Source organism: Rhinolophus ferrumequinum, chromosome 17 (assembly GCF_004115265.2).
Source record: "Rhinolophus ferrumequinum isolate MPI-CBG mRhiFer1 chromosome 17, mRhiFer1_v1.p, whole genome shotgun sequence".
Lineage (NCBI taxonomy): Eukaryota > Metazoa > Chordata > Mammalia > Chiroptera > Rhinolophidae > Rhinolophus > Rhinolophus ferrumequinum.
The window spans coordinates 52,771,796-52,792,280 of record NC_046300.1 but is presented as its reverse complement, the minus strand read 5'-3'; the positions used below and the strand labels follow the sequence as shown (position 1 = coordinate 52,792,280).

General features: G+C 48.3%; 1 protein-coding gene across 6 annotated transcripts in view; it reads right to left on the bottom strand.

Moving 5' to 3' along the window:
* FLNB (filamin B) overlaps positions 1-20,485 on the bottom strand; it is a 124,875-nt gene that overhangs the window by 4,276 nt on the left and 100,114 nt on the right. For all 6 annotated transcript variants that reach the window (XM_033132802.1, XM_033132803.1, XM_033132801.1 and 3 more), the window contains 11 exons: positions 18,353-18,481; positions 17,421-17,594; positions 16,379-16,537; positions 15,877-16,080; positions 14,709-14,861; positions 14,482-14,604; positions 11,674-11,940; positions 10,676-10,813; positions 9,530-9,645; positions 6,186-6,318; positions 3,402-3,578 (listed from right to left, as the gene is read on the bottom strand). In XM_033132802.1, the coding sequence (XP_032988693.1) occupies positions 3,402-3,578; positions 6,186-6,318; positions 9,530-9,645; positions 10,676-10,813; positions 11,674-11,940; positions 14,482-14,604; positions 14,709-14,861; positions 15,877-16,080; positions 16,379-16,537; positions 17,421-17,594; positions 18,353-18,481 (1,773 nt within the window). The remainder of the gene's footprint in view (positions 1-3,401; positions 3,579-6,185; positions 6,319-9,529; positions 9,646-10,675; positions 10,814-11,673; positions 11,941-14,481; positions 14,605-14,708; positions 14,862-15,876; positions 16,081-16,378; positions 16,538-17,420; positions 17,595-18,352; positions 18,482-20,485) is intronic.

Below are 20,485 nucleotides of genomic sequence, written 5' to 3'. Positions count from 1 at the left end.
GCCCAAAGTGCTGCTTCAGCTGCCAAGGCCCAGCTCTGCCTCCAGGGGGTGTGGAAGCGTGGGCACCTCTGACTTTGCCTTTGTCCTCTGCGTGAAACTGGAGAAGCCCAGAAGGCCCCGCATCTCCGACTGCCTCCTCAGGCGCCCTGCCCCAGACACAGGCTGGAGACTGGCACAGCTGCTAGATCTGCCAACTGCTCCCCCCTTGCCATGAATACCAGCCACGAGAACAGGACCAACACAGCAACAGCTGATAACTGAGTGCCACTTGCAGCACTCGGGCTCCAGAGCCTGTCCTAAGCATCATGTTCTGTGCCCAGTGATTCCTCTTTAACAAATGACACTGAGGCTCAGGGTGGTTCAGCTACTTGCCAGTCAGAGCTACAAACAAGAAAGTGGTAGCGTTGGACTCTGAACAAGTCTGCAGAGCTCCGAGCCCAGGCCCACTTCTTGGCCACTGGATGGGCAGCGTGGTGCCTCAGAGGCCCATTCTGCAGCCCCAGGACACCCAACCTCTAGGCCAGCCCGTGAGGGCCTCTGGCTCAGACATCTGTCTTGTGAGAAAAGGAAAGCTGGGCCAAAAGAGAATGCCAACTGATGACCATGGTGGCATTCCTGCCCGAGCCCAGTGCCCTGCAAAAGCCCCCGCTCTCTCAGACCTCTTGCCGGTCCAGTGAGGGCCACGTGGGGCATCATACCCCAGCTGTACGTCTGCTACAGTGCCCTCTATGGGGGCACAGCAACCGCACACCGGGCGGAGCTTCTTCCCGAGCCCCGGGCATGCCCCAGCTGGGAACTATTTTGGTTTAATTACAGCTTGAAGGGCAGAGAAAGAATTATTGTTCTGGTTATCAATAAAACAAAGGAGCTGCTATCATGTAACCCCCAAATACAACCCAGCTGTTTCTGGAAGCTCCCAAGGCTCTTAGCCCAGCACTCTCCCCCAGCCCCGCTATGTGTTTCAACCTTGTATCTAAACTGCGCATCCTAGAAGCCCTTCGGGCCGCAGCTGGAGGTCTTCCCCCAAGCCCCCATGTATGTGCAGCTGAGTTCCTGTGGGTGTAACCATGTTTAATGCAGCTCTACTCCATCGTTAAGGTGGGTGAGGGCTAAGGGAAGGAAGGAGGCTCTTAGACGGCACCTCCCGGGTACTGGGGTTCCTGGAACATTTCATCAGGAAAACTGCTTCTCCAACCAGAGGGTCTGGAACTCCGTGGTCTAATTCCTGACCTCTAACCCCTCGGCAGCAGAGTCTCACCCCAAATTCTCCACATGCCGCTGCTCCGAAACCTGCAGAATGGACCATTTAAAGCTCTAGCCAAGAGATACAGCAAGTCCACCCATAAAAACACAGGGAAGTTTGCTTTGTTCTGAAGGTCAGGATGCCAGGCCCTCCAGCGGCTGCCCACAGATACCTTTTCATTCCATGCACAATGCAGCTGTGTAATCTTGGGATGGATATTTGGGAAAAGGCTTGGGAGCAGGAGGGCTAGGAAAACAAGACGCCTTCCCCTTGACAAGAGCAATATTTACATAGGGTTTGAAACAGGCATGCTCTGTACCTCTCCCTCCTGGTTGGGAGTCTCCCTGCAAGACCAGCTCCTTCTCTCAGCAGCGTCCAGTGCTTGCAAAGCAGCCTGAAACCTGAGTTCGTGAGAAGGCCTGCGAACAGCCAAGAGGAAGCGCGAGGCCCCAGGCGCAGCAGGTGTGACCCAGCAGGAGGGTGAGGTGGCTGCTGGCAGCTGCAGGAGACCTCAGTGGCTGCTATGGGGCCTGGACCAAGGTCTGCTGTAGCGCCAAGTACCAGGCGACCCCCACCTGGGTTTCCATAGTCGGTGGCTTGCCAGGGGCCAAATGCTTACACTATCATTCCAGGGTAGCTGGGAGGACAGGACTCCTAGTTTAGGACCCGTACAAAGTGGGCCAGGAGTGCAGCCACTACCCAAGTGAGCCAGACATTTGGGGAGGCAGCAAAACTCAGGGGTTAAGGGCACAGGCTCTCAGGCTGTGGGCCTGGATGATTGTTGGTCCCTCTCACAGCGAAGCTTGGTGAATGCCTCAGCCTTTCTGAGTCTCTTTCCTTATCTGTAAAGCGGACATTGCCAAGGGGGAAACCACACCGTGTCCTTTACATAAGAAGGACCAACTGCTGGCCTGCAGTGCAGTGTGGAGCAGGTGGGCTTGGGAGTCTGCAAGCACTCACACCGCCCCATGGGTGGTTCTGCTGAGACCACTGTCTGGCCAGAGTCCCAGGGTGGCACACCAGCGGGCGAAGTCACTCTTGCACCTCGATAGGGTCCTTTGTCACTCCCCTCATGTAACCACAGCCACTCATCCCCCTTGCCCGTGGGTCTGTTCTATCCCACTCACTGCATCGAGGGAGACTAAGAGCAGAATATGTACATACAAGGGATTCAAGAAAGCGGGACCAGAGTAACACCCACATGCAATCTGTGTCCCGGTGAGCCCACGCCTGTGGACGTTCCTTGCACAGAAGCATAACAGGACAAGCTCCCCACCCTGGCACTCCCCGTAATGGGCACCACCTGATGCCCTGCTCTAGGTTCACGGTCTGAACACTATCTGCAACCATCATTACAAGGAGAGGAGATCTGTATGTTTTGACATGGAAAGTTCTTCTAAGATGTCAGGTGAAAATAGCAAGTTGTATAACATTACGTGCACTAAGATTATCTTAGTGAAACAAAAGCAAAACTACAGTATATGTCTACCTTCCTAATGAACCAACTAGCTAAGCAACCAAGCAACCAAGAAAGAAGCCTGACAAAGAGACAATCTGAACGGCCTTCCCTGTACTGTCAGCAGTGCTTCCTCCTGGATCACAAGGAGGAAGGAGAGGCAAAGAGATGGAGTGAGTTTTACTTTATATACTTCCTTGCTATGTATATTTTTCACAATTAAACGTGTCCTATCTGTAACAAAGGTAAAAAACAAATTGTAACGAGTCCACAGACTTCAGAATTCTTCAACTGTTTCCATCTTTTCTCCTCCTTCATTAGGATCAGAAAATGAAAGGAGGAGACAGACCGTGACAGGTCTTACTGCTGATTCAATGTGTTTCTGGGGGCTTGGGGACCATTAAAGGAACTAACAGGTAGGGGACATCCCAGGAGGCCTGTTACATGCACCATGAATTCCGTACAGGCAAGGAAACGCTCAAAACGAATGACACTGGGCTGTATTTCCTCACTATCAGCGAGTGTCCTGGCCCTAAAGTCAAAGAACTGAAACACAACAAACAGTAATGAGTGTGAGGGCCTCAGAAGTGTACATTATCCCAACGTCCCTGGGCACAGCGTACACAAGGCTCGAAGACTGCCATCTGCCCGTGTCCCTGGAGCTGGCTCAGGTGAAGACGAGAGGTAGAAGTGGCACGTTACCTGTGGTGCCGCCCTCAAGCCCTGCGCCATAGGCAGACACCAGGGCCGGGTTCCCCGCTTGTCCAGGCTCCCCAACACGCACTTTGAAGGGGCTTCCAACCACGTGGCTCCCATTGAACTTGACATCGATCGTGTGGACACCATTCTCGTGGGGGATGAAACGAACAGCATACTTATCTAGGAGAGTGAGCAAAGGCATGGGGTAACACCAGGCAAGTGGACCCCACCGAGTTAGGGGAGGACAAACGACAGGAAGCCATCCTGACATGGCCAATTTCAAATCATTAACAAGATAACGGTTCTATGGAAGTCTGGCACTCGATACGTTGGATTGCAAAACTACATGGGCCTATTCGTGTGTCCTCAGTTGGCCCTTTGGGAAATGCATCCAAATCTCAAGTCCTGTTTAATCCTCCAGAAGGACACTTCCTTTTTGAAAAGCTCACTTCTTGCAAAGTTTCTCTATTTGGCCACGTGAAGGGGAAAACAATTGCTCCAAGTGGGGTTAACACTCCTTAGTTAAGTTCCAAGATAGCAACTGCCCCACAGGGTAACAGCCAGATTTTCCCCTGTGAGTTTGAGTCACAGCATGTGGCAAGGTAGTCTGTTAACTGCAGTGGACACTGAGGATATCCATCCAGCGTGTAACACCTGTCCACCCCTTTCTTCCTCTTGAAGAAGTCCCATCTGGGATGCAGAGAGCACGTTCTCCTCCTCCCTCTCTCGTCAGTCTCTCAGCCTCTCCCTGGCTCCTGGTTCCCTTCACTCCCTTCAGAATTTTTGTTCCCCAATGCTCCACCCAAACCCTCTTTTCTTTCTCCTCTGCTCTCTCTCCAGAGCTGAACCTCTGTATGCAGCTGCCAGCCCATACCCTTCCACACTGCACTTCCCCCGACAGTCCCTAGCGGGTACCCACCCCCACATCCAGGTATGGTCCTTGATTGGATCAAGCTAATGGGGTGGGGGAATCCCTCTTTCCCCAAGCCATCAATTGGCACATGGCATTTAGCCACAGGAAGTATGTGTTCAGTGAGACAGGAGGGGTTTGCTGGAAAAGGAGCATCTTAAATTTCTGAGAAAGATTCTTGAGGAGAGGATGTCTCTCTTGATTGATGTGGTCTGAAGACGGGAAATCTGAGGTTGCTACAGCCATCTTGTCACGAAGAGGAAGGCCAGTCTCAGAGGGAGGCCCACAAAGCAGAAGAAAGGGCAGAGATGTTTGGGGCCTTCGTGAACACAGCTGAATGGCTGACTGACCCTGAATTTTCCATTTATGTGAATTAACGGACCCCTTTATTGTACGTAATGGACCCCTTTCTTGTGCGGGTTGGCTTCAGTTGGGTGTTCGGTAATTTGCAACCAACAGCATCCTACCTGTGGCACGCTGGTATTCTCAGACACCAAACCTCACTTGTTGGCTCAATCCCAGTGGCTACAGAGAGCTATGAAATATCCTTATTTGGACATCTGGGAGACACTTTAAAACTCCCCAGAAAACCTTGTAAGGACCGCATACGGCCTCGACCAGCCCTCACCCTTTGCTAACTGCATCATCCTCTTTCTACCCCATCACCAAACTACATGCAACCTTTCTGAATTCACTTGCATTCCCAATGGCCAATTGGTCACCAAGCGTCATGGTTTTCTGGCCTCAAGTCCCTCCTCTCCATTTCCAACGCTATTGATTAATATGGTTTTCTTAAATGGGCCACTCTGGGAGCATCACTCCACCTTACAGATGTTCCAGCACATTCTCTATGATGCGTTCACATTTAAACCAAGATCTGATCAGGGCACTCACTCTCGACATTTGTTCCTTCTGAGGCACCTTGCTGCCCTTTCCTTTTCTGCCCAGTGGGAGAAAGACATCTAAACACTAAGCCAGGTCTTTGATCTCTACCTTCACTGTACACGTAGCAGTGCACAGAGCAAAGGCCCAATAAGAGCCGTGATCACTGAGCTCTTTCTCATGCATTAAGGCCTGCAGTCAATGCCACCTCCTCTGAGAAGCCCTTCTGACCTTGCCAAGGCAGGAACCATTTTTCTCTCCTGCTCTAACCGTCTTCACTACGTGGCTGTCAATCCTCCCGTGGTATCGGTGGTCAGCTGGGTGAGGACCCAGCTAGTGTACTGCAGGTTTGTGACCAGGTCCTCACTCAACGCTGAGCTCTGCTTTGAGGCAGGAATATCTGGCTCAGCCTCACCTTCTTGCCAAGTCTCTGACTCTTTAATAAATGTTCGCTGGCAAAATGTTTCATTAAAGTTGATTGACATCGGAGAATCCCACACATCAAGGCAGCAGGCAAGAAAATCTTATGTTATTAAGCATGCTGAAGACCAGGTTCTCTTTTAAATTTAAATTTACAGATGAACATCAATTGACCTCTCGCTCAGGGTCAAGTAAGGTCAAAGTGTACTTACTCATGTCATAAGGTCAACAATAAAAATCTGTAAGATTTTGTTAAAATACGAGAGAAAAATAATAATGAGCGTAATGTGAAAGGAACCTGAAAACCAGCAGAAAATACAGCAGCATTTGGAAGAAGAAGAAGAGGAAGAAGTAGAAGGAGAAGGAGAAGAGAAGAAGGAGGAGAAGGAGAAGAAGAAGAAGGGATGTTAAATCCCGAACAGTCTTCCTTCCCTGACAATGTTTATACCCTAATTTATAAACAACATCTGGCAACAACGTGAAGGCTGCTCAGTCCTCTGTTGGGGCGCATGTTTGCAGAAACGTTCCTGGTGAAGCACTGGTGCTGGGACCCGCACCCCAGGCCTCCTGCTTACCTGGCTCCAGCTCAGACACGTGGCATTCCTCCACGGCTCCCGAGGGGCTGTGCACCTTCGCATCAATCTTTCCTTTTGCCCCATTCAACCTTATAGCAAAGGAGGCTGGCTGGTTAACCTTTAATCCCGATTCCTGAGAATTTAATACATCAGACAGGGTTACGGCCCTCAGTGTTCCTGCCCAGTGGCACACAATGACCCCACCTGGGACTCTGGGGACAGGTCTCATGCAAATAGGCCCTGTATGTTTATCCACATAACATTTAACAACAGAAGAGCAAGCAGGTGGGTCATTCCACATTGCTAGCATTAAATAAAAGAAAGCAGACACACACATCAGCAATCTTGTACCCAAACTATTTTGATTCAGGCTAGAGGAGATGGGTACTAGGTTTGAAGACTTGAGACATCTGGGGCAACAGGAGTAGTTTTAGCATCCCCAATAGGCCAGAAAACCCAGTATTAAAAAAAACAAAACAACAACAAAAAACCATTCTCCCTTTTAGGAGGCATCTGGCAGCTGACAAAAGCATGCACTCACTAATATGAACAAAGTTTTATATCACTGCTATATTTTATCTCGAGGGTAAGAATAGAGAGAACTTTTAACAAACTTGTAAAAAGGGAGGCGGTTGGTACTGCACAGTTGCTAAGAATCAGCAGGACCTGGGTTACTCCTATTTCCTAACTAAAGTTGTTTAACCTCCTTCAGTCTCAGTTTCCTCGTATGTAAAATGGGTATAACAACCGAATCTATTTCCGAGAGCTGCTGTGAGGATGAAATGAAGTTTGCATTCAAAGCACTTAGCACAGGGCTTCGCCGATACACACACACACACACACACACACACACACATATAGAAAGGCTCAAAAATGTCAGCTTATTGTTAAATAGTAATATGCATTCAGAAGTTGTCTGTATTCCTGAAAAAACAAAAGCGAGAAGTACAACTTTTGCTGTTCACTGGATCAGTTTCACTCCCCATGCTTTGTCTCAGAAACTATAGCCTCTCTGGGAGGAAGGGATTAGAAGTTTAGGTGCATAAGCTATTTTAAGATCAGCCAATCCTGAACAGCAACATTTTACAAGTCAGCAGTTCTGAGGTAAGCTTGGTTTGGACAGCAACTCCTCAGATAACTCTAAAGCAGCAGGGTTCACACTTAATGTGCAATGCAGCACCTGAGGCTCGTGTTAAAATGCACGTTCTGATTCAGCAGGTCTGAGATGGGACCTGGGAGTCCAGGATTCTAATCCGTTCCCAGGCCACGCTGAGGCTGCATGTCCAAGACCCACATCTTAGAAGCAAGGCACTTAAAGCGGTGCTGCCTAAATCAGTAGTCAATAGCCACAGGTGGCTATACACACTGTATATTTAAATTTCAATCGATTAAAATTAAATAAAATTAAAATTCAGCTCCTCAGTTACACGAGCCACATTTCAAGTGCTCAATAGCCACATGTGGCTGGTGGCTACCGCACTGCACAGCGGAGACGTGGGGCATTTCCATTGTTGCAGAACATTCTATTAGGCTGCACAGAGGTCACAGACTGGGCTTACAGACCAAACTCAAAATTGAGGAGTCTTTGATCACCAGCTCACCCCCTCCTCCACAAAATGCCAGCCGACTCCAATTTTCTTAAAAGTCTCAAAAGCAAGACAACAATACATGCCTCTCTTTCCTAACCAGTACCAGATGTGGCCGTGTGGGCCTCCAGTAAATCTCCGATAAATAATTTACATATCACTTGGCATCAAAAGACCAGGGAAGAAAAGGGGACGAAGCTTACATACCCAATCCCAGTCGCTCCTGCTGTAGCAGCTGGTTACAAAAGCATGACGGATATACAGCCTGCTAAATACTTATTTAAATATTTACGACCCAATTGTGATGAGAGGACTCTACAAAAAAGATTTCTGGAGAGCATTTCTCCAAACCAGCTCCCTTTGGACAAAACCATTTACATTACCTGAATCTGCTTGCGGCTAAATCCTCAAGAGGGAGATAAACACCTCGGAAGATCCGAAAGAAATCTTCGAGACGCATGAAGGCAACTCTTTGCCCTCAACAAATGCTGGGTTTATCTCCCTCCGTAGGTTTTAGGTAAGTCGGCCACAAAAGGAACTTCTGTTAAGAAGCCTTTAAATGAAACACAAGAAAAACATCTATACCACAGCAACCAGTTAGCACCCTTGGAACTCTCCAGGTGAGGCTTCTTCAATCTCTGGACCCTGACTCTAGTTTGGGTTCTGTTTGGGTTCTCATGTTTGGAACAACTAGCAGTACAAATTTCCCCCAGGGTAAGGTTAAAATCTCAAATGTAAACCAAGTGTATGGAACTAGGTGCAATGGTATCACCTATCTGAGATACTAGACTGGGTTTTAATTAATCCAGGATTTTTGAGAACTGGGGGTGGGGAGGTGGGTAACTGAAGACTATTTAGAAACCCTTTAACCAGAAATCATATTATGGGATTCTGGTGTTATTTCACAACTGAATTGCTACTGCTGATTCAGACACCTAATTATTTTTCAATAATTAGGGCCCAAAGGCGTACCCTAATGCTTCTTAGTTTGGCTAAAGGCTCCAATGCAACCTTGAATCCAGTGACCTGTTTAAGACCGGAAGTAAAGTTCATTTCCTGGCATTCCAATAGGTTGGACTGTGTAACCAGTGGCCACAATGCCAGAGTGGGGATTAAGGAGGCCACAGTTAAGACCACAGGTTCTGGAGCCAGAGACCTCATTCTGCCTCATACCACCCAGCTCCTGACAGCCACAATCTCTCTACGCCTCAGTTTTTCCATCTTTAAAATGGGGTCAAGAGCAACCTACTCATCAGGCTGTTGTAAGGATTTAATGAGGTAACACTGATAAAGTTCTTAGCAAAATGCCTTGTGCGCTTACTATAAATAAATCATCATAATGAAATAAAACACAATTGACTTTCTTAAGGAAAAAGAAGCCAACAATAGCAGGCTAAACATCACTGCACTGTTAGTTTTGTGTTTGTTTTGTTTTAAAAGCTTTCCTTATCCCTGAACCAATTATTAACAGGCCTCCTTTGTTTCTCTTAAATAAATATTTAAAAGACAAACTTGTCCCCAAACACTGAGGTGTTTTATTGACTGTGGCTCTGTTTTGCTCACCCCCACGTCTCCTTGTCTTAAGTATGTGGGGGATTGACTCTGCCACGACTAAGCTCCTCTACAACTGGCAACACCTGTGCTCAAAACGGAACGGGACGCTCAGCACCCCAGGGGATTGATTGAAGCAGCCTCAGGAGTCCAGGGTCTCACTGGCTGGCCTGTGGCCAAGGAGGTGGATGCTTCCTTGCGTCTCACCTGAAGGCTCATAACAGTGAGGCGGCGGGCGTCGTCGGAGGGAGCGATGACCGGTACCAGGTAGGGACTTTCTGGGATGTGCTCGTCATTAAACTTGATAGACACTTCGTAGTTACCTGTGGGGACAGGAAAGTCCCATCATTTCAAAGACTGCAGGAAGGTTGTTACAGAGAGGCCTCCTGCTTCTAGACCTCATGCTAAAATGCCTCTCGAGAGACCCTGCCCTCCTAAGTGGCCGTGGCTGATTGGTTCAGGGAGTTGTCTGACTCAGGATGGGCCTATATGATTTTCTTAGTTGGAAAAAAGTCTTCACTCAAATCCACAGAGTCCCACAAAAGGCCTTTGTATAGAATTCAGGAGATCTGTGAAACTCGATGGGAAAAAAAATCACATCTTTATGTTTACTAACTGCTAGCTGAAATTTAGCATTTCCTTTCTTTAGAAATGTTGACAAGTCCTTTTAACATGAAAAGTACTTGTGATTTTGTCACCAACAAAGGTGACAAATATTTTTATATTTTAGTTGTACATATACCTTGATATATGATTTATACTCAACACTATTTTGAAATTAAGGTGGTTCACAGGCTGTCACCAAATCTTACGCTTCAGTGTATTAATGAAGGTGGGCACATATTGCTAGGTTACACGTTTGTTTCTGCAAGATTTTGATAACGACATTTTAATAGCGTGGATTGCTTTTATAATTCAATGTAATTGATATTCTGTATATCAGAACATCATCCTGAGAATGGTCCCCACAGGCTTCACAAAGTGGCCACGGCACAAAAGGTTAAAGACCCCCGTTTGAGGGAGTACAGACGCCGAGTCTCCTCCTTTGGGGCAGCTACACCAGCTAGTGGCCAACGGTGGGCACACAGGCTGGTCAGTGGAAAGAACGAAACGGGTGAACGAAAGCATGAAGTTGAGAGGCAGACGGAGAAGGACAAGAGATGAATGAGAACAAGAATTCCTGCCCTTTTGAAACCTGGCTGCATTTCCTGCAAATGGATTTCTAGGAGAAGCCCCCATGCACCTACAGAGAGAAATTCCTTTTACTTGAGCTAGCTCGACAGGTTTCTGTTCCTGACAACCTACCCATCCTCCAACAAGGCAAATGTCCTCAGCTGGCTCTCGAATACGTACCAGGCTCTTGGGCAATATAAGACACACCGCAGGATCCGTTTTTATGGTCATCAAATGTAATCTCGGCCTTACTGGGACCCTCGACAGCAATCGAGAGGCCCCCTGCACCTGCCTCTCGTGTCCAGATGCTGAACTCGGCTGAGACAAAGAAAGAGCTGGTTAGTGCCGGAGCCTGGGCGAGGCCCCTCTTCTCGCCCAAAGCCACAGGGCGGGGTTCCTTTTATTGACAGGCCTGTTCCCTTCCCCTCACCCCAGAAGAACCTAAGGAAGAGCACTGCAGATGTTTCCTAGGCACGACCCATGACTACACTACGTTTGTGGGGCACTGCGCATCTTTTGAACACACCCAAACCAAGCCAGAAAAAGATGGGAATATTTAGTTTTGTCCCCCTGGACCAGGGGTGTCCAAACTTTTTTCAACGTTTTTCACCAAGGGCCGTATGCGGTAAAATACACAAACAGCCGGGCCACTCACTCGAGGTGAAGTACGTATTGCCTCACCTGGTTTATTTAAGTAAACTAAATACATTTTTGGAATTTGCTGCGGGCCAATAAAAAATGGATTGCGGGCCGCAGTTGGCCCGCGGGCCACAGTTTGGACACCCCTGGCCTAGACCTTCCCACCAGCAAGCACCACTTGAAGAGACCCTCACAATGACTTTTATAGAAATCTAACTGTTCTACAGAATGCTGGCCCTGCAAGATGCTCTGGAAACAGCTTCAGTATTCTGTTCCCTGCTTCTCTAAGGCTTATCACACACAGTAACTAACTGAAGGCTCCGAGGAGTCCCTCAGTAAGAAATTTGTTTAGTTTTGGGTAGGTGAGCAATTCCCAAAGGTACTCAGCCAGTTCTTATTTTAAAGAATGCCCCTTAGTACCACCCACCAGAATGACACATGCCAAGTCTTCTCTTCAGAGTAGGGTGAGGGCAGGCTGCTCACACCATCAGGCTCAGTTCTTACTCGTCCCAAGTAAAACGCCTGCCTGGAATGCTTACCTGGGACTCCTGCTTCTCCTCTCTCCAGGCCAGGGCCTCCTGCCCGGACCTTGTGGGCGCCCCCCTCACCGAGCGGCCCCACGGTGAACTGGAAGGGGCTGCCAGTCACGTGCTGGCCTCGGTACTTGACGCTGACTGTGTGCACGCCCATCTCCTGAGGCACAAACCGGACACAGTGCGAGTTCTTCCCCATGGGCACAATCTCTGCCTCGGTCACGCGGCCAGAGGGGCTGGTGACATGGGCCGACATGTCACTGCTATTGATTTCTGAAAGGGAGCAAGAGGTTGGTGTTAAAGCAAGGGCCTGAGGCAGAACAGGACATGCAGGGCAAACAGCAGAGGACCAAGCAGGTGCAGCTCGGGAGTGTGGGGTGCTCAGGCTGGATGCCTGCCCTCCTGTCTCCCTCAAATCCCTGGGTGGCTATGGTCAGCATGGAGAAAGCCAGGCCCTTCAAGCCACACAGTGCAGAGAACATCCTAGGGGAACCGACACTTCTTGCCCCACCAGGTACTTTTACAGCCTTGCTGGCTGGAGCTGAGTTAATTCCACACATCAGTTTCAAACCAGATCCTGAGCTGATAGTTAAAGCACATAAATAAAAACTATGACAGAGCAGATGTCTTTAGGCCAAAGGTGACATGTGGCTATCCGTCATACTTATAGGGACTCTTTTCCATAGGTAGGTAAGGGCAGACAATGCCAGAGCTGTCATCCCTTACTGCCAAGCAGCCTTGGCATTTCTTTGAGGTAACAAGACAAAATGCATTCAGAGAATAAGGTGAACACATGTCGGTCCCAACAACGAAGGGGAAAGCATGCATGAGCAAAGCTTTGAGCAAACTGAAGACCACAGGCCACACTTTCTGGGAAGCGATGCTTTGGATCCCCAACACCAGGAAGCAGACCACATCTGCTCCACCCCAGGTGCCCATGCCATGCCGAGGACCGTGCCTGTACTGGTGTAGTGGAGACAGGTACACCACGTGCTGGGTGATCGCGTGACGCCATCACCTAGAGCCACATGAAAATGCACCCTCCAGCCCTACAGAGTCGGGGCTGACCGGCGCATGACTGAGCCCTGAGGACAGAGAAAGGAAGGGAGGTTGAGGAGAAGGTCATCAGCATGGACTGGGTCCGAGGACCTCCGGAAGCTGGTGAGGCATCCTCCATTCGAACTGACAAGAGGCGGTCATTTCGGTAAGGAGGGGAAAAGTGTGATTCACCGAGTCATCTGGTACCAAGTAAGTGAAAAGAGTAAAAAGGAGTCAGGAGCCAGAAAAGGCTAAAGAGGAAGGGTAACCATCCACATCACACAAAGACAAGACACAAACAGGCAAAGGGACCAGAACGGATAATTTGCCAAATGAGAAATGAAGCAAATGAAAACAGTCTCTGTCACTAGCAACCCGAGAAATTAAATTGAAAACTGGACACCATATTTTTCCATCAGACTGGTCACAAAGTGAGAGCGAAAGACAGTGCCCAGTGCTGGTAAGGACAGAGAAATGAGCGCCAATTCATTTTCTGGAGGGCAGGCTGCCAAGGCCTAGCTGTGTCTGAAACTCACCGGCCCAGCAGTCCCCTCTGATGTGACAACAGCCTGAGCAAATGGTGGCAAATGTCACAGAGCACTGATTATAGGAGTTGAGGGAGGGAAGTGAGTGTCCGTGAAATGAGAAAACCTAACAAAGGGCGGTGCATTTGACATGACATGCATGCAACCTTATGTAGTCGTTCAGAAGGTGATGTGGGAGTTTATATGTTGCTGTGGAAAGAGGCCCGCGATAGAGTGAGTGAGAAGCACACCAGTGTGATCTGAAATCGAGCCCACGGGTCCATGAGGCTGAAGGCATCCGAGGTCCAGCTCCGTTCCTCAGACATGAGCCACCATCTCCCTGGATGGTGAGATATGAGGTGACATTTACCTCCCTCACATTTGACCACATAAACTTGTTAGGATCACGACCCACACAGCTCTTTTTAAGTGATTTGGTCTGGACACTAGAGCAATGACGTTTTTATCACATTCACATGTGACCAACGTGGTGTCTACACACGAAGAACCCATAAAATATTGCTTAGAGGGCAAAGCAAATAGATATGCAACATGTCAGGAAAGACAGGAGACCTAGTATGGGAAAAAAGCCCCCTCTCCAGATTAGAACATGAGTGTCATCTGAAGACTATTTAGAGTTTCTGTCTCCACAGAATCTGTGCGACTCCAGAGGAGCCTCAAAACCTTCACTCACACAGCCATCTCTCTTTGGGAGGATTCTTTGTAGAAAGAACCTGGACCACATTTCAGAAAGACTATGGCTGTTTACTGGCTAATTGGGCCCCATGGAGAATAATACATGGCTAAAGGGCTAATGTGCCCACCCAGCCAGCCCTGCAGCACGGCCCTCGGTCTAATTTTAGGAATAAAAGAGATGAACGGAAATTTGAAAGTTGCTGCTGGGCTGACACCTCTTAAATACTTCCAGGTACTGGCATCAGCAGGGCTAGTTTTCTCACTGACATTATTCTATTCGACAACCACTAAATTAAAATCTACAAGCTTATCTATTTCCTCCCATGGGATACAATAAAGCTATTTTCCTTTGGAAGGAGAAAAGGGGAGCAGGTGAACAGATCTACTTTTCCTGGGTGGACCTCTGCAAAAATAAATATTAAAAACAGTAACACATGGAAATTAAAAAAAAAAAAAAAGTCACCCATGGTGAACTTGGGCAGTACATGCTGGGTCAGGCCTGGACTTCATTTTCAATGGTGCCCATGGCCCTCACACACAGGCCCCTCATGCTCACCTGGGATTTTCAGGTTCAGGTCGCAGATGCTTCCGACAGTGGCCACAGAGGGGGCCCGGCTGGTCCGGGTGATGCTCTCCTTGACTCTCCCCTCCCCACTGATCTTCACGGTAAACGGGCTCCCTGCAGGGACCGAGAAGGCCCACGTGAGCAGCCCAGAGCCCCAGGCACAACATCTACAGAAAACCCAAGCACCAGGCCGGGAGAGCAAAGGGGACCCCACCTACCGGGCACGTGCTCGTCAGCGAATTTGGTGGAGACGATGTAAACCCCAGGCACCGTGGGGAAGTAGGAGACCTTGCAGGTGCCGTCTTCCAGATCCTCCGTCTGGATGTCCACTTTGCTGGGGCCTTCCACGGCCAAGGATATGCCGCCATAACCTGCAACACAGTAGCCCGGGCTGTTGTGACAGCAACTCCCTGGGAAGGGAGAGCTCAGAGCACACGGAAAGGACATTTGACCCTGGAAATTCAAACTGCTATTTCCAGAGAGCAGAAAGAAGGTAACTGTGGCTCCTGATGGAGAGCCCCAGGCAGAGGAGCAGGTGAAATTCTATAGTGGGCTAATGTGCTGAACATGGCTTTGACCACAGAACCTTTTTCTCGAGGATATCTACGACTATCCCATGGGTCACCTGCCCTGTAGAACCCACTGGGAAAGACACTCTGCCCACACGCCTCCAAGAATAGCGTGCACTGCCTTGCAGGTCTACTTCTAACCACAGGCCTGAAACTTTGAATATTTACGCTGCCTTGGATGTCTAGCCAGGGGACCACTAAGACAGCAGACCTGAAGGTTTAACAACATGAGGAATGAAGAGGGAGGGTCAGCTCATCAGGACCAGGAATTCTCTGGCCCTCTCCCCTGGGGCTATGACTCTGTCTAGAAGTCACCAACATGGCCACCCCTCCGAAAGGCAGAAGATGAAGACACGAGGATGTGGCGTAGTTTGGAGAAGCCCAGCCTAGTTCAAACCATCTCAAACAGGAAATAGGAAGAGCGTCCTCATTTCCATGAGAGCACTATGAGCAGAACACGACCATGGCCAGCTGACCCAATATTCTTTGCTTGGGAGGAGTCCAGGAGACCCTGGGAAGCTGAGAACAAAGGTGGGAGTTATAGATAATGAAAGAGATCTGTGAGCTGTAGTGGCTCTGGGTTCAAAGGTCAGAAGGAGACATGCTGTGAACCCCTCAGTTTCTTCATCTAGAAAACAAAGATAACACCAACTTTGCCAGTGGGCATGGGGCTTAAATGATAATGCCAGAATAAGGAACAACAACTCAGAAAGAAAAGGGACTTCATAGGACGAAGAAATGAAGCAGCTTAAGAAAGTGGCCCATTCTTGTAAGCTCCGAGCCTTCCCCCCTGGCCCCTGGGGCTACCCCCACAGACCTGCATCCCTTGTGTCCACGATGAATTCAGACATCTCAAAAGTCCGGCCTTCTGACAGGCCGCGGCCGTAGACTTTGGCTCTGCGGGCGTCGCCGATCTCGGACTGGACCACCATGATGGATACGGGGCTATTAGCCACGTGATTGCCGTTCTTCTTGATGCTGACCAGGTGTTCGCCCACCTCCCGGGGGATGAAGGAGATGCCTGGACCAGGGCACAGATTGGGGTAAGGTGGGAGGAAAGGGAATGAGGAGAGGAACTAGGAGGGAGACATGTATGGAAATATGACTTCCTTCCTGACTTTGCAGTAACTCAGAGTATCCATGAAGATAGTCAACCATGCAACATAGAAACACACTTCGACTTTTATCACGTGTGTGATCTAGCAGGTTTTGCGTATCACACTCCAATGTCTTACCAGTTTCACAGGAAAGGACTGAAGGAATCTCCACCTCCCACCTAAGATGCCCCAGCTCCAGCTGGGAAGGAGGCCTGGACTCACCAATGTGATTGTTGGGCAGCCTCTTCAGAAGACAGGGCTCGTCGCGGCCGGACGGAGCCTTGATGCTGGCCGTCAGCGTGCTGAGGTCAGTCTCACTGATGTCAAGAAGGAAGTCAGCAGCAGAGCCCAGCTTCACCTGAGAGCACCGTCTGCTGTCGTCTAGGAAACAAGCCCGCAAACACGGCTCCCATTACACGTGGTTACTCGGTTCTCCAAAGCCCTCACACCACCCAAAGATAAGTGAAAAAACATGCTTCAGACAGTGAGTGGACCTAGCCAACAATGAATGATTTCTACGTATGCCTGGTTAAGGGGAACACTAGTTGCTGGCAGGAACGGGAGTCTTAAGTCTTCACGGAATACTTTTTAAAGGAATCTGCCAGTGGACGGCACCTGCCACCTGCCTGCCATCCCTTTGGGCATTTCTCAGGTAAACATTCATCATGTTCTACACTGGACTGCTGGCTATTTACAGACAGGTCTAAACACCTCAGAGGCAAGAACCTCGTCTTGGGCAACTTCTTTAGGACCTACAGAGAGCATGATCCAAACATAGTGAGCACAACAGAGGGTAGCAGCAGGGCTTTGAATCAGATAACCTCAATCTGTATCACAGAATATCCACATGTGAACTTGGCTAAGCCAGTATCTCAAGCCTCAGTTTTCCCACCTATAAAATGGAGAAAATCTATCTAGTAGTGATGCTGAAGGCATCTCTGAGCTCGTGTATTCATGCGTATTAATAATACGTATTGTTTGAATGCCTCTATCTGAGCCCCTGCTGTTAGCACGTGGAGTCAGACTGGCACAAAATAAGTGCACTCCAAATGGTGTGCTTGCCTTTTCCCTGGCTTACCAGCTAAGGGAGGAATTAGCTCATCTGAAGTGGGTCTTGCATTCCCAGTTCCTTCCAAATGAGTCCCTGCAAAACCTAAACTCAAACAGATGACTAGCCTGCTGGCCCTGGTCTGACGGGGAGAGAGGATGATGGGGGAGAAGCCACACGCTCACTAGGCAGCCCCAGCGAGCCAGGTAAGCCCACCTGTGATCTTGGCTGTGAACGGGCTGCCGGGGATGTGCTTGTCGTTGTACTTGACCAGAATGCTGTAGTCGCCGGGCAGGGTGGGCAGGTAGGTCACTGTGCACGTCCCATCTTTGTTGTCAATGCAGCTGATTTCGGCCTTTGACGGCCCCTCGATAGCCAAGTCCAGGCCACCTGTGAATGGCAGCAGGGAGGGAGGGCCATCAGGGAGTGTTTCTTTGTTTCCATGGGAACAACTCCTCCAGGGCAGCCCTGAGTCTGGGAACATCAGTCTGACACAAGCCCTGTGAGCCATGGGCAAGGTGCGTAGGTCCGAACAAAGCGCCGTACGTGGTGAAAGCGCCCACTAGGAAGGCACGCCCCCATATGAATTCTTCACTGAAAGTAACCCTGAAGTTCTGTCTACTCTTCCAGATGTGTGGGACGAGAAAGGGGTGGAGCCCTGGACCCCGACCACACACACGGGAGGAGTGTCACACACACTATCACTGCTGGTCAGGCGCCGGATGCCACTGTGGAAATCCCATCAGGACCACAAATGTAAAAAGCTCCATGAAGACAGTGGGGATGCACACAGAGATTTATCTAGAATGGGCCACTAAATAACTCATATGGTCCCATGAATGCGAGTATATATATGCAAAAGAACAAAAACAAAACCATCATCAACCAAAACACAATGAAAATTTTAGGCAAGTCACAGGAAGCATTTCACAGCATGAATCTGATTTCAATCAGAACCTAAAGAACTTCAAAAATTCCTGTTTTGGGTAGAAGACAGAGCAGCTATATGTAAGGCATTTCTCTGAGACAAAAGATAAGACAAATACAATCATCCTACAGTTTTATTTTTAAAAGCTGCCCTGGACTTGTGTCCGCGTAGCTCTCCAATGGAAAACTGAAAGCATATAACCACATAAATGACTCAGTACCTTCTCCTGCATCCTCCGTGACGATGGTGAAGGTGGCAGTTTTGTTGGCCACTCCATAGACCAGGCCGGGACCGTATGCAGAAACGCTCCCACTGTTGGGGTAGTTCACGTAGAACTGGAGCGGACTCTCTGGGTTTGCAAAGAACACAAACAAAACTGGGGGTCACTGAGGGGGAATGCATACCTCGGACCCCCAGTGTCCTAACATTTCTCTAACAGCAAGCAGGTGTGGTGTCTCCTACACAGAGGCAGAAGGCACAAATGAGACTGATGGAGCTTACCCTCCTAGGACATACAGTGGGGTCTACTCACAATTGTTCCTTCAAAGTTACACAAGAAAATCAGTCCTGAGGCTGCTCCAGACCAGAGGGGGCGCTAAAGCAGGGGAGTCCAGCTCAACGTGACTAATAAAGAGGAAAAAGCTGACTGACCGTGTGAACAAATGACCCACTCACTGTTAAGAAGGAACACAGCTGAAAAGGCCTTTTGTGAGGCCATTTGACGGTGCCCTTCAAAATGGAAGGCCCTACAAGCCCACCCCACCCACACTGTGGAAATTTATCCCACAGGGATGCTCCCTACCCACTTCCACTTCCAGCCCTATGCAAGTACTTCCATTTCCACCGTGGTCAGATGCAAATTAGGAAAAGCCTTATATCTAACAATAGGGAATTGATTACATAAACACTGTTCTACTCTTGGGTCATTAAAAAGAATGAGGGAGATCTATATGTACTAACTTGAGAGATTATCTATAATGCGTTGCATCAAAAAGAGAAAAAGGCAAGTTGCTATATAATATTAACACCATTATTCCATCCCTTTAAAAACAAAACAAAATTGTATGCATGTTTGTAGGTACAGAAAAAAACATCTGAAAAGATACACATACCAGCAGGGAAAGTAGGAAGGAAATGAGAGAAAGACAATTTTTACTTTCTCTGTATCTTCTTCTTTATAATATTTAAATAGAAGCAGATAATACATTTTTGCTTTGAATAAACGTTATGCACACACATACACATAAACTAAAGCAAACATCATCGCAAAGGGCTAACCTCTCCAGGATTTAAATTGCTCTCAGAAACTGATATGACAAAGGCCAATAACCACATAGAAAAACTGGACCAAGGATGCAAATGCTCATTTCTCAGGAAAAGATACACAAACACTCGTAGTACTTAAACATACAGAAAGTTGCCCAATCTCATTCATAAGAGAAATACAAATAAAACAACACTAAGATACTGTTTTTTCAACTATCAGTTTGGCAAAGATCCAAAAATTTGATAGCCTATTCCACGGGCAAAGTTGTGGAAAAGCAGGTACTCTCCCACCTCGCTGGTGAGAGTGTGAATTGGAAGAGCCCTGATGAAGGGCAATTTGTCACATCTAGCAAAATGACAGATGCCAGTACCTGTGCCCAGCAATTCCTCCCCTGGGAACTAAATCTCACAGATACACCTTCGCAAGTGTGGTATGATAATGTAAAAGGCTATGATTTACTGCAGCACGACTAGTGATAGCAAAAGGTGGGGAAGAACTATCCTCCAACGGGGACAACGGCTAAATATGTAAGGTTCACCCAAATGGCAGGGCGCCCTGAAGATACTCTATTATACAGACGCGCAAAGCGTGAACTGTTAGACAAAAAGGACAAGGACAGAATAATGTGTTGAGTAAGCGACTGTTGATGTAAAATATGGGGAAGAATTAAAAATCTGTATTCCCATTTGCTTGTAGAGTCTTAAAAATATTCTGAAATCCAACATGAAAAAACTACCAGTTTGGTTCAAGGAGAGGGCAGATAGGAGCTATGTGGGAAGGAAGCCTTTCTCCACGTCACTTTAAAACTCTGTGTATGTTGCCTACTCAAAGTATTAAATTAAAAAATAATTTTTTTTAATTTACAAAAAGAACCTTTTGTTTTTTAAAAAAGAACAGGAATAACACATTCTGCTGCTTGAAGGACCTGAAACTTGAGCTGGCTTTCCTTGTCAAGGGCAGTGTGACAGTAAGGCAGCTTATCCTCTTCTCACAACCTCTTCTCCCGCCGCAAACCCCCATACCACGCAGGGTTCTCCTGGAAAGTCCCTTGATGTGCTTCACAGTTTTCTCCCAGCTAACCCTGTG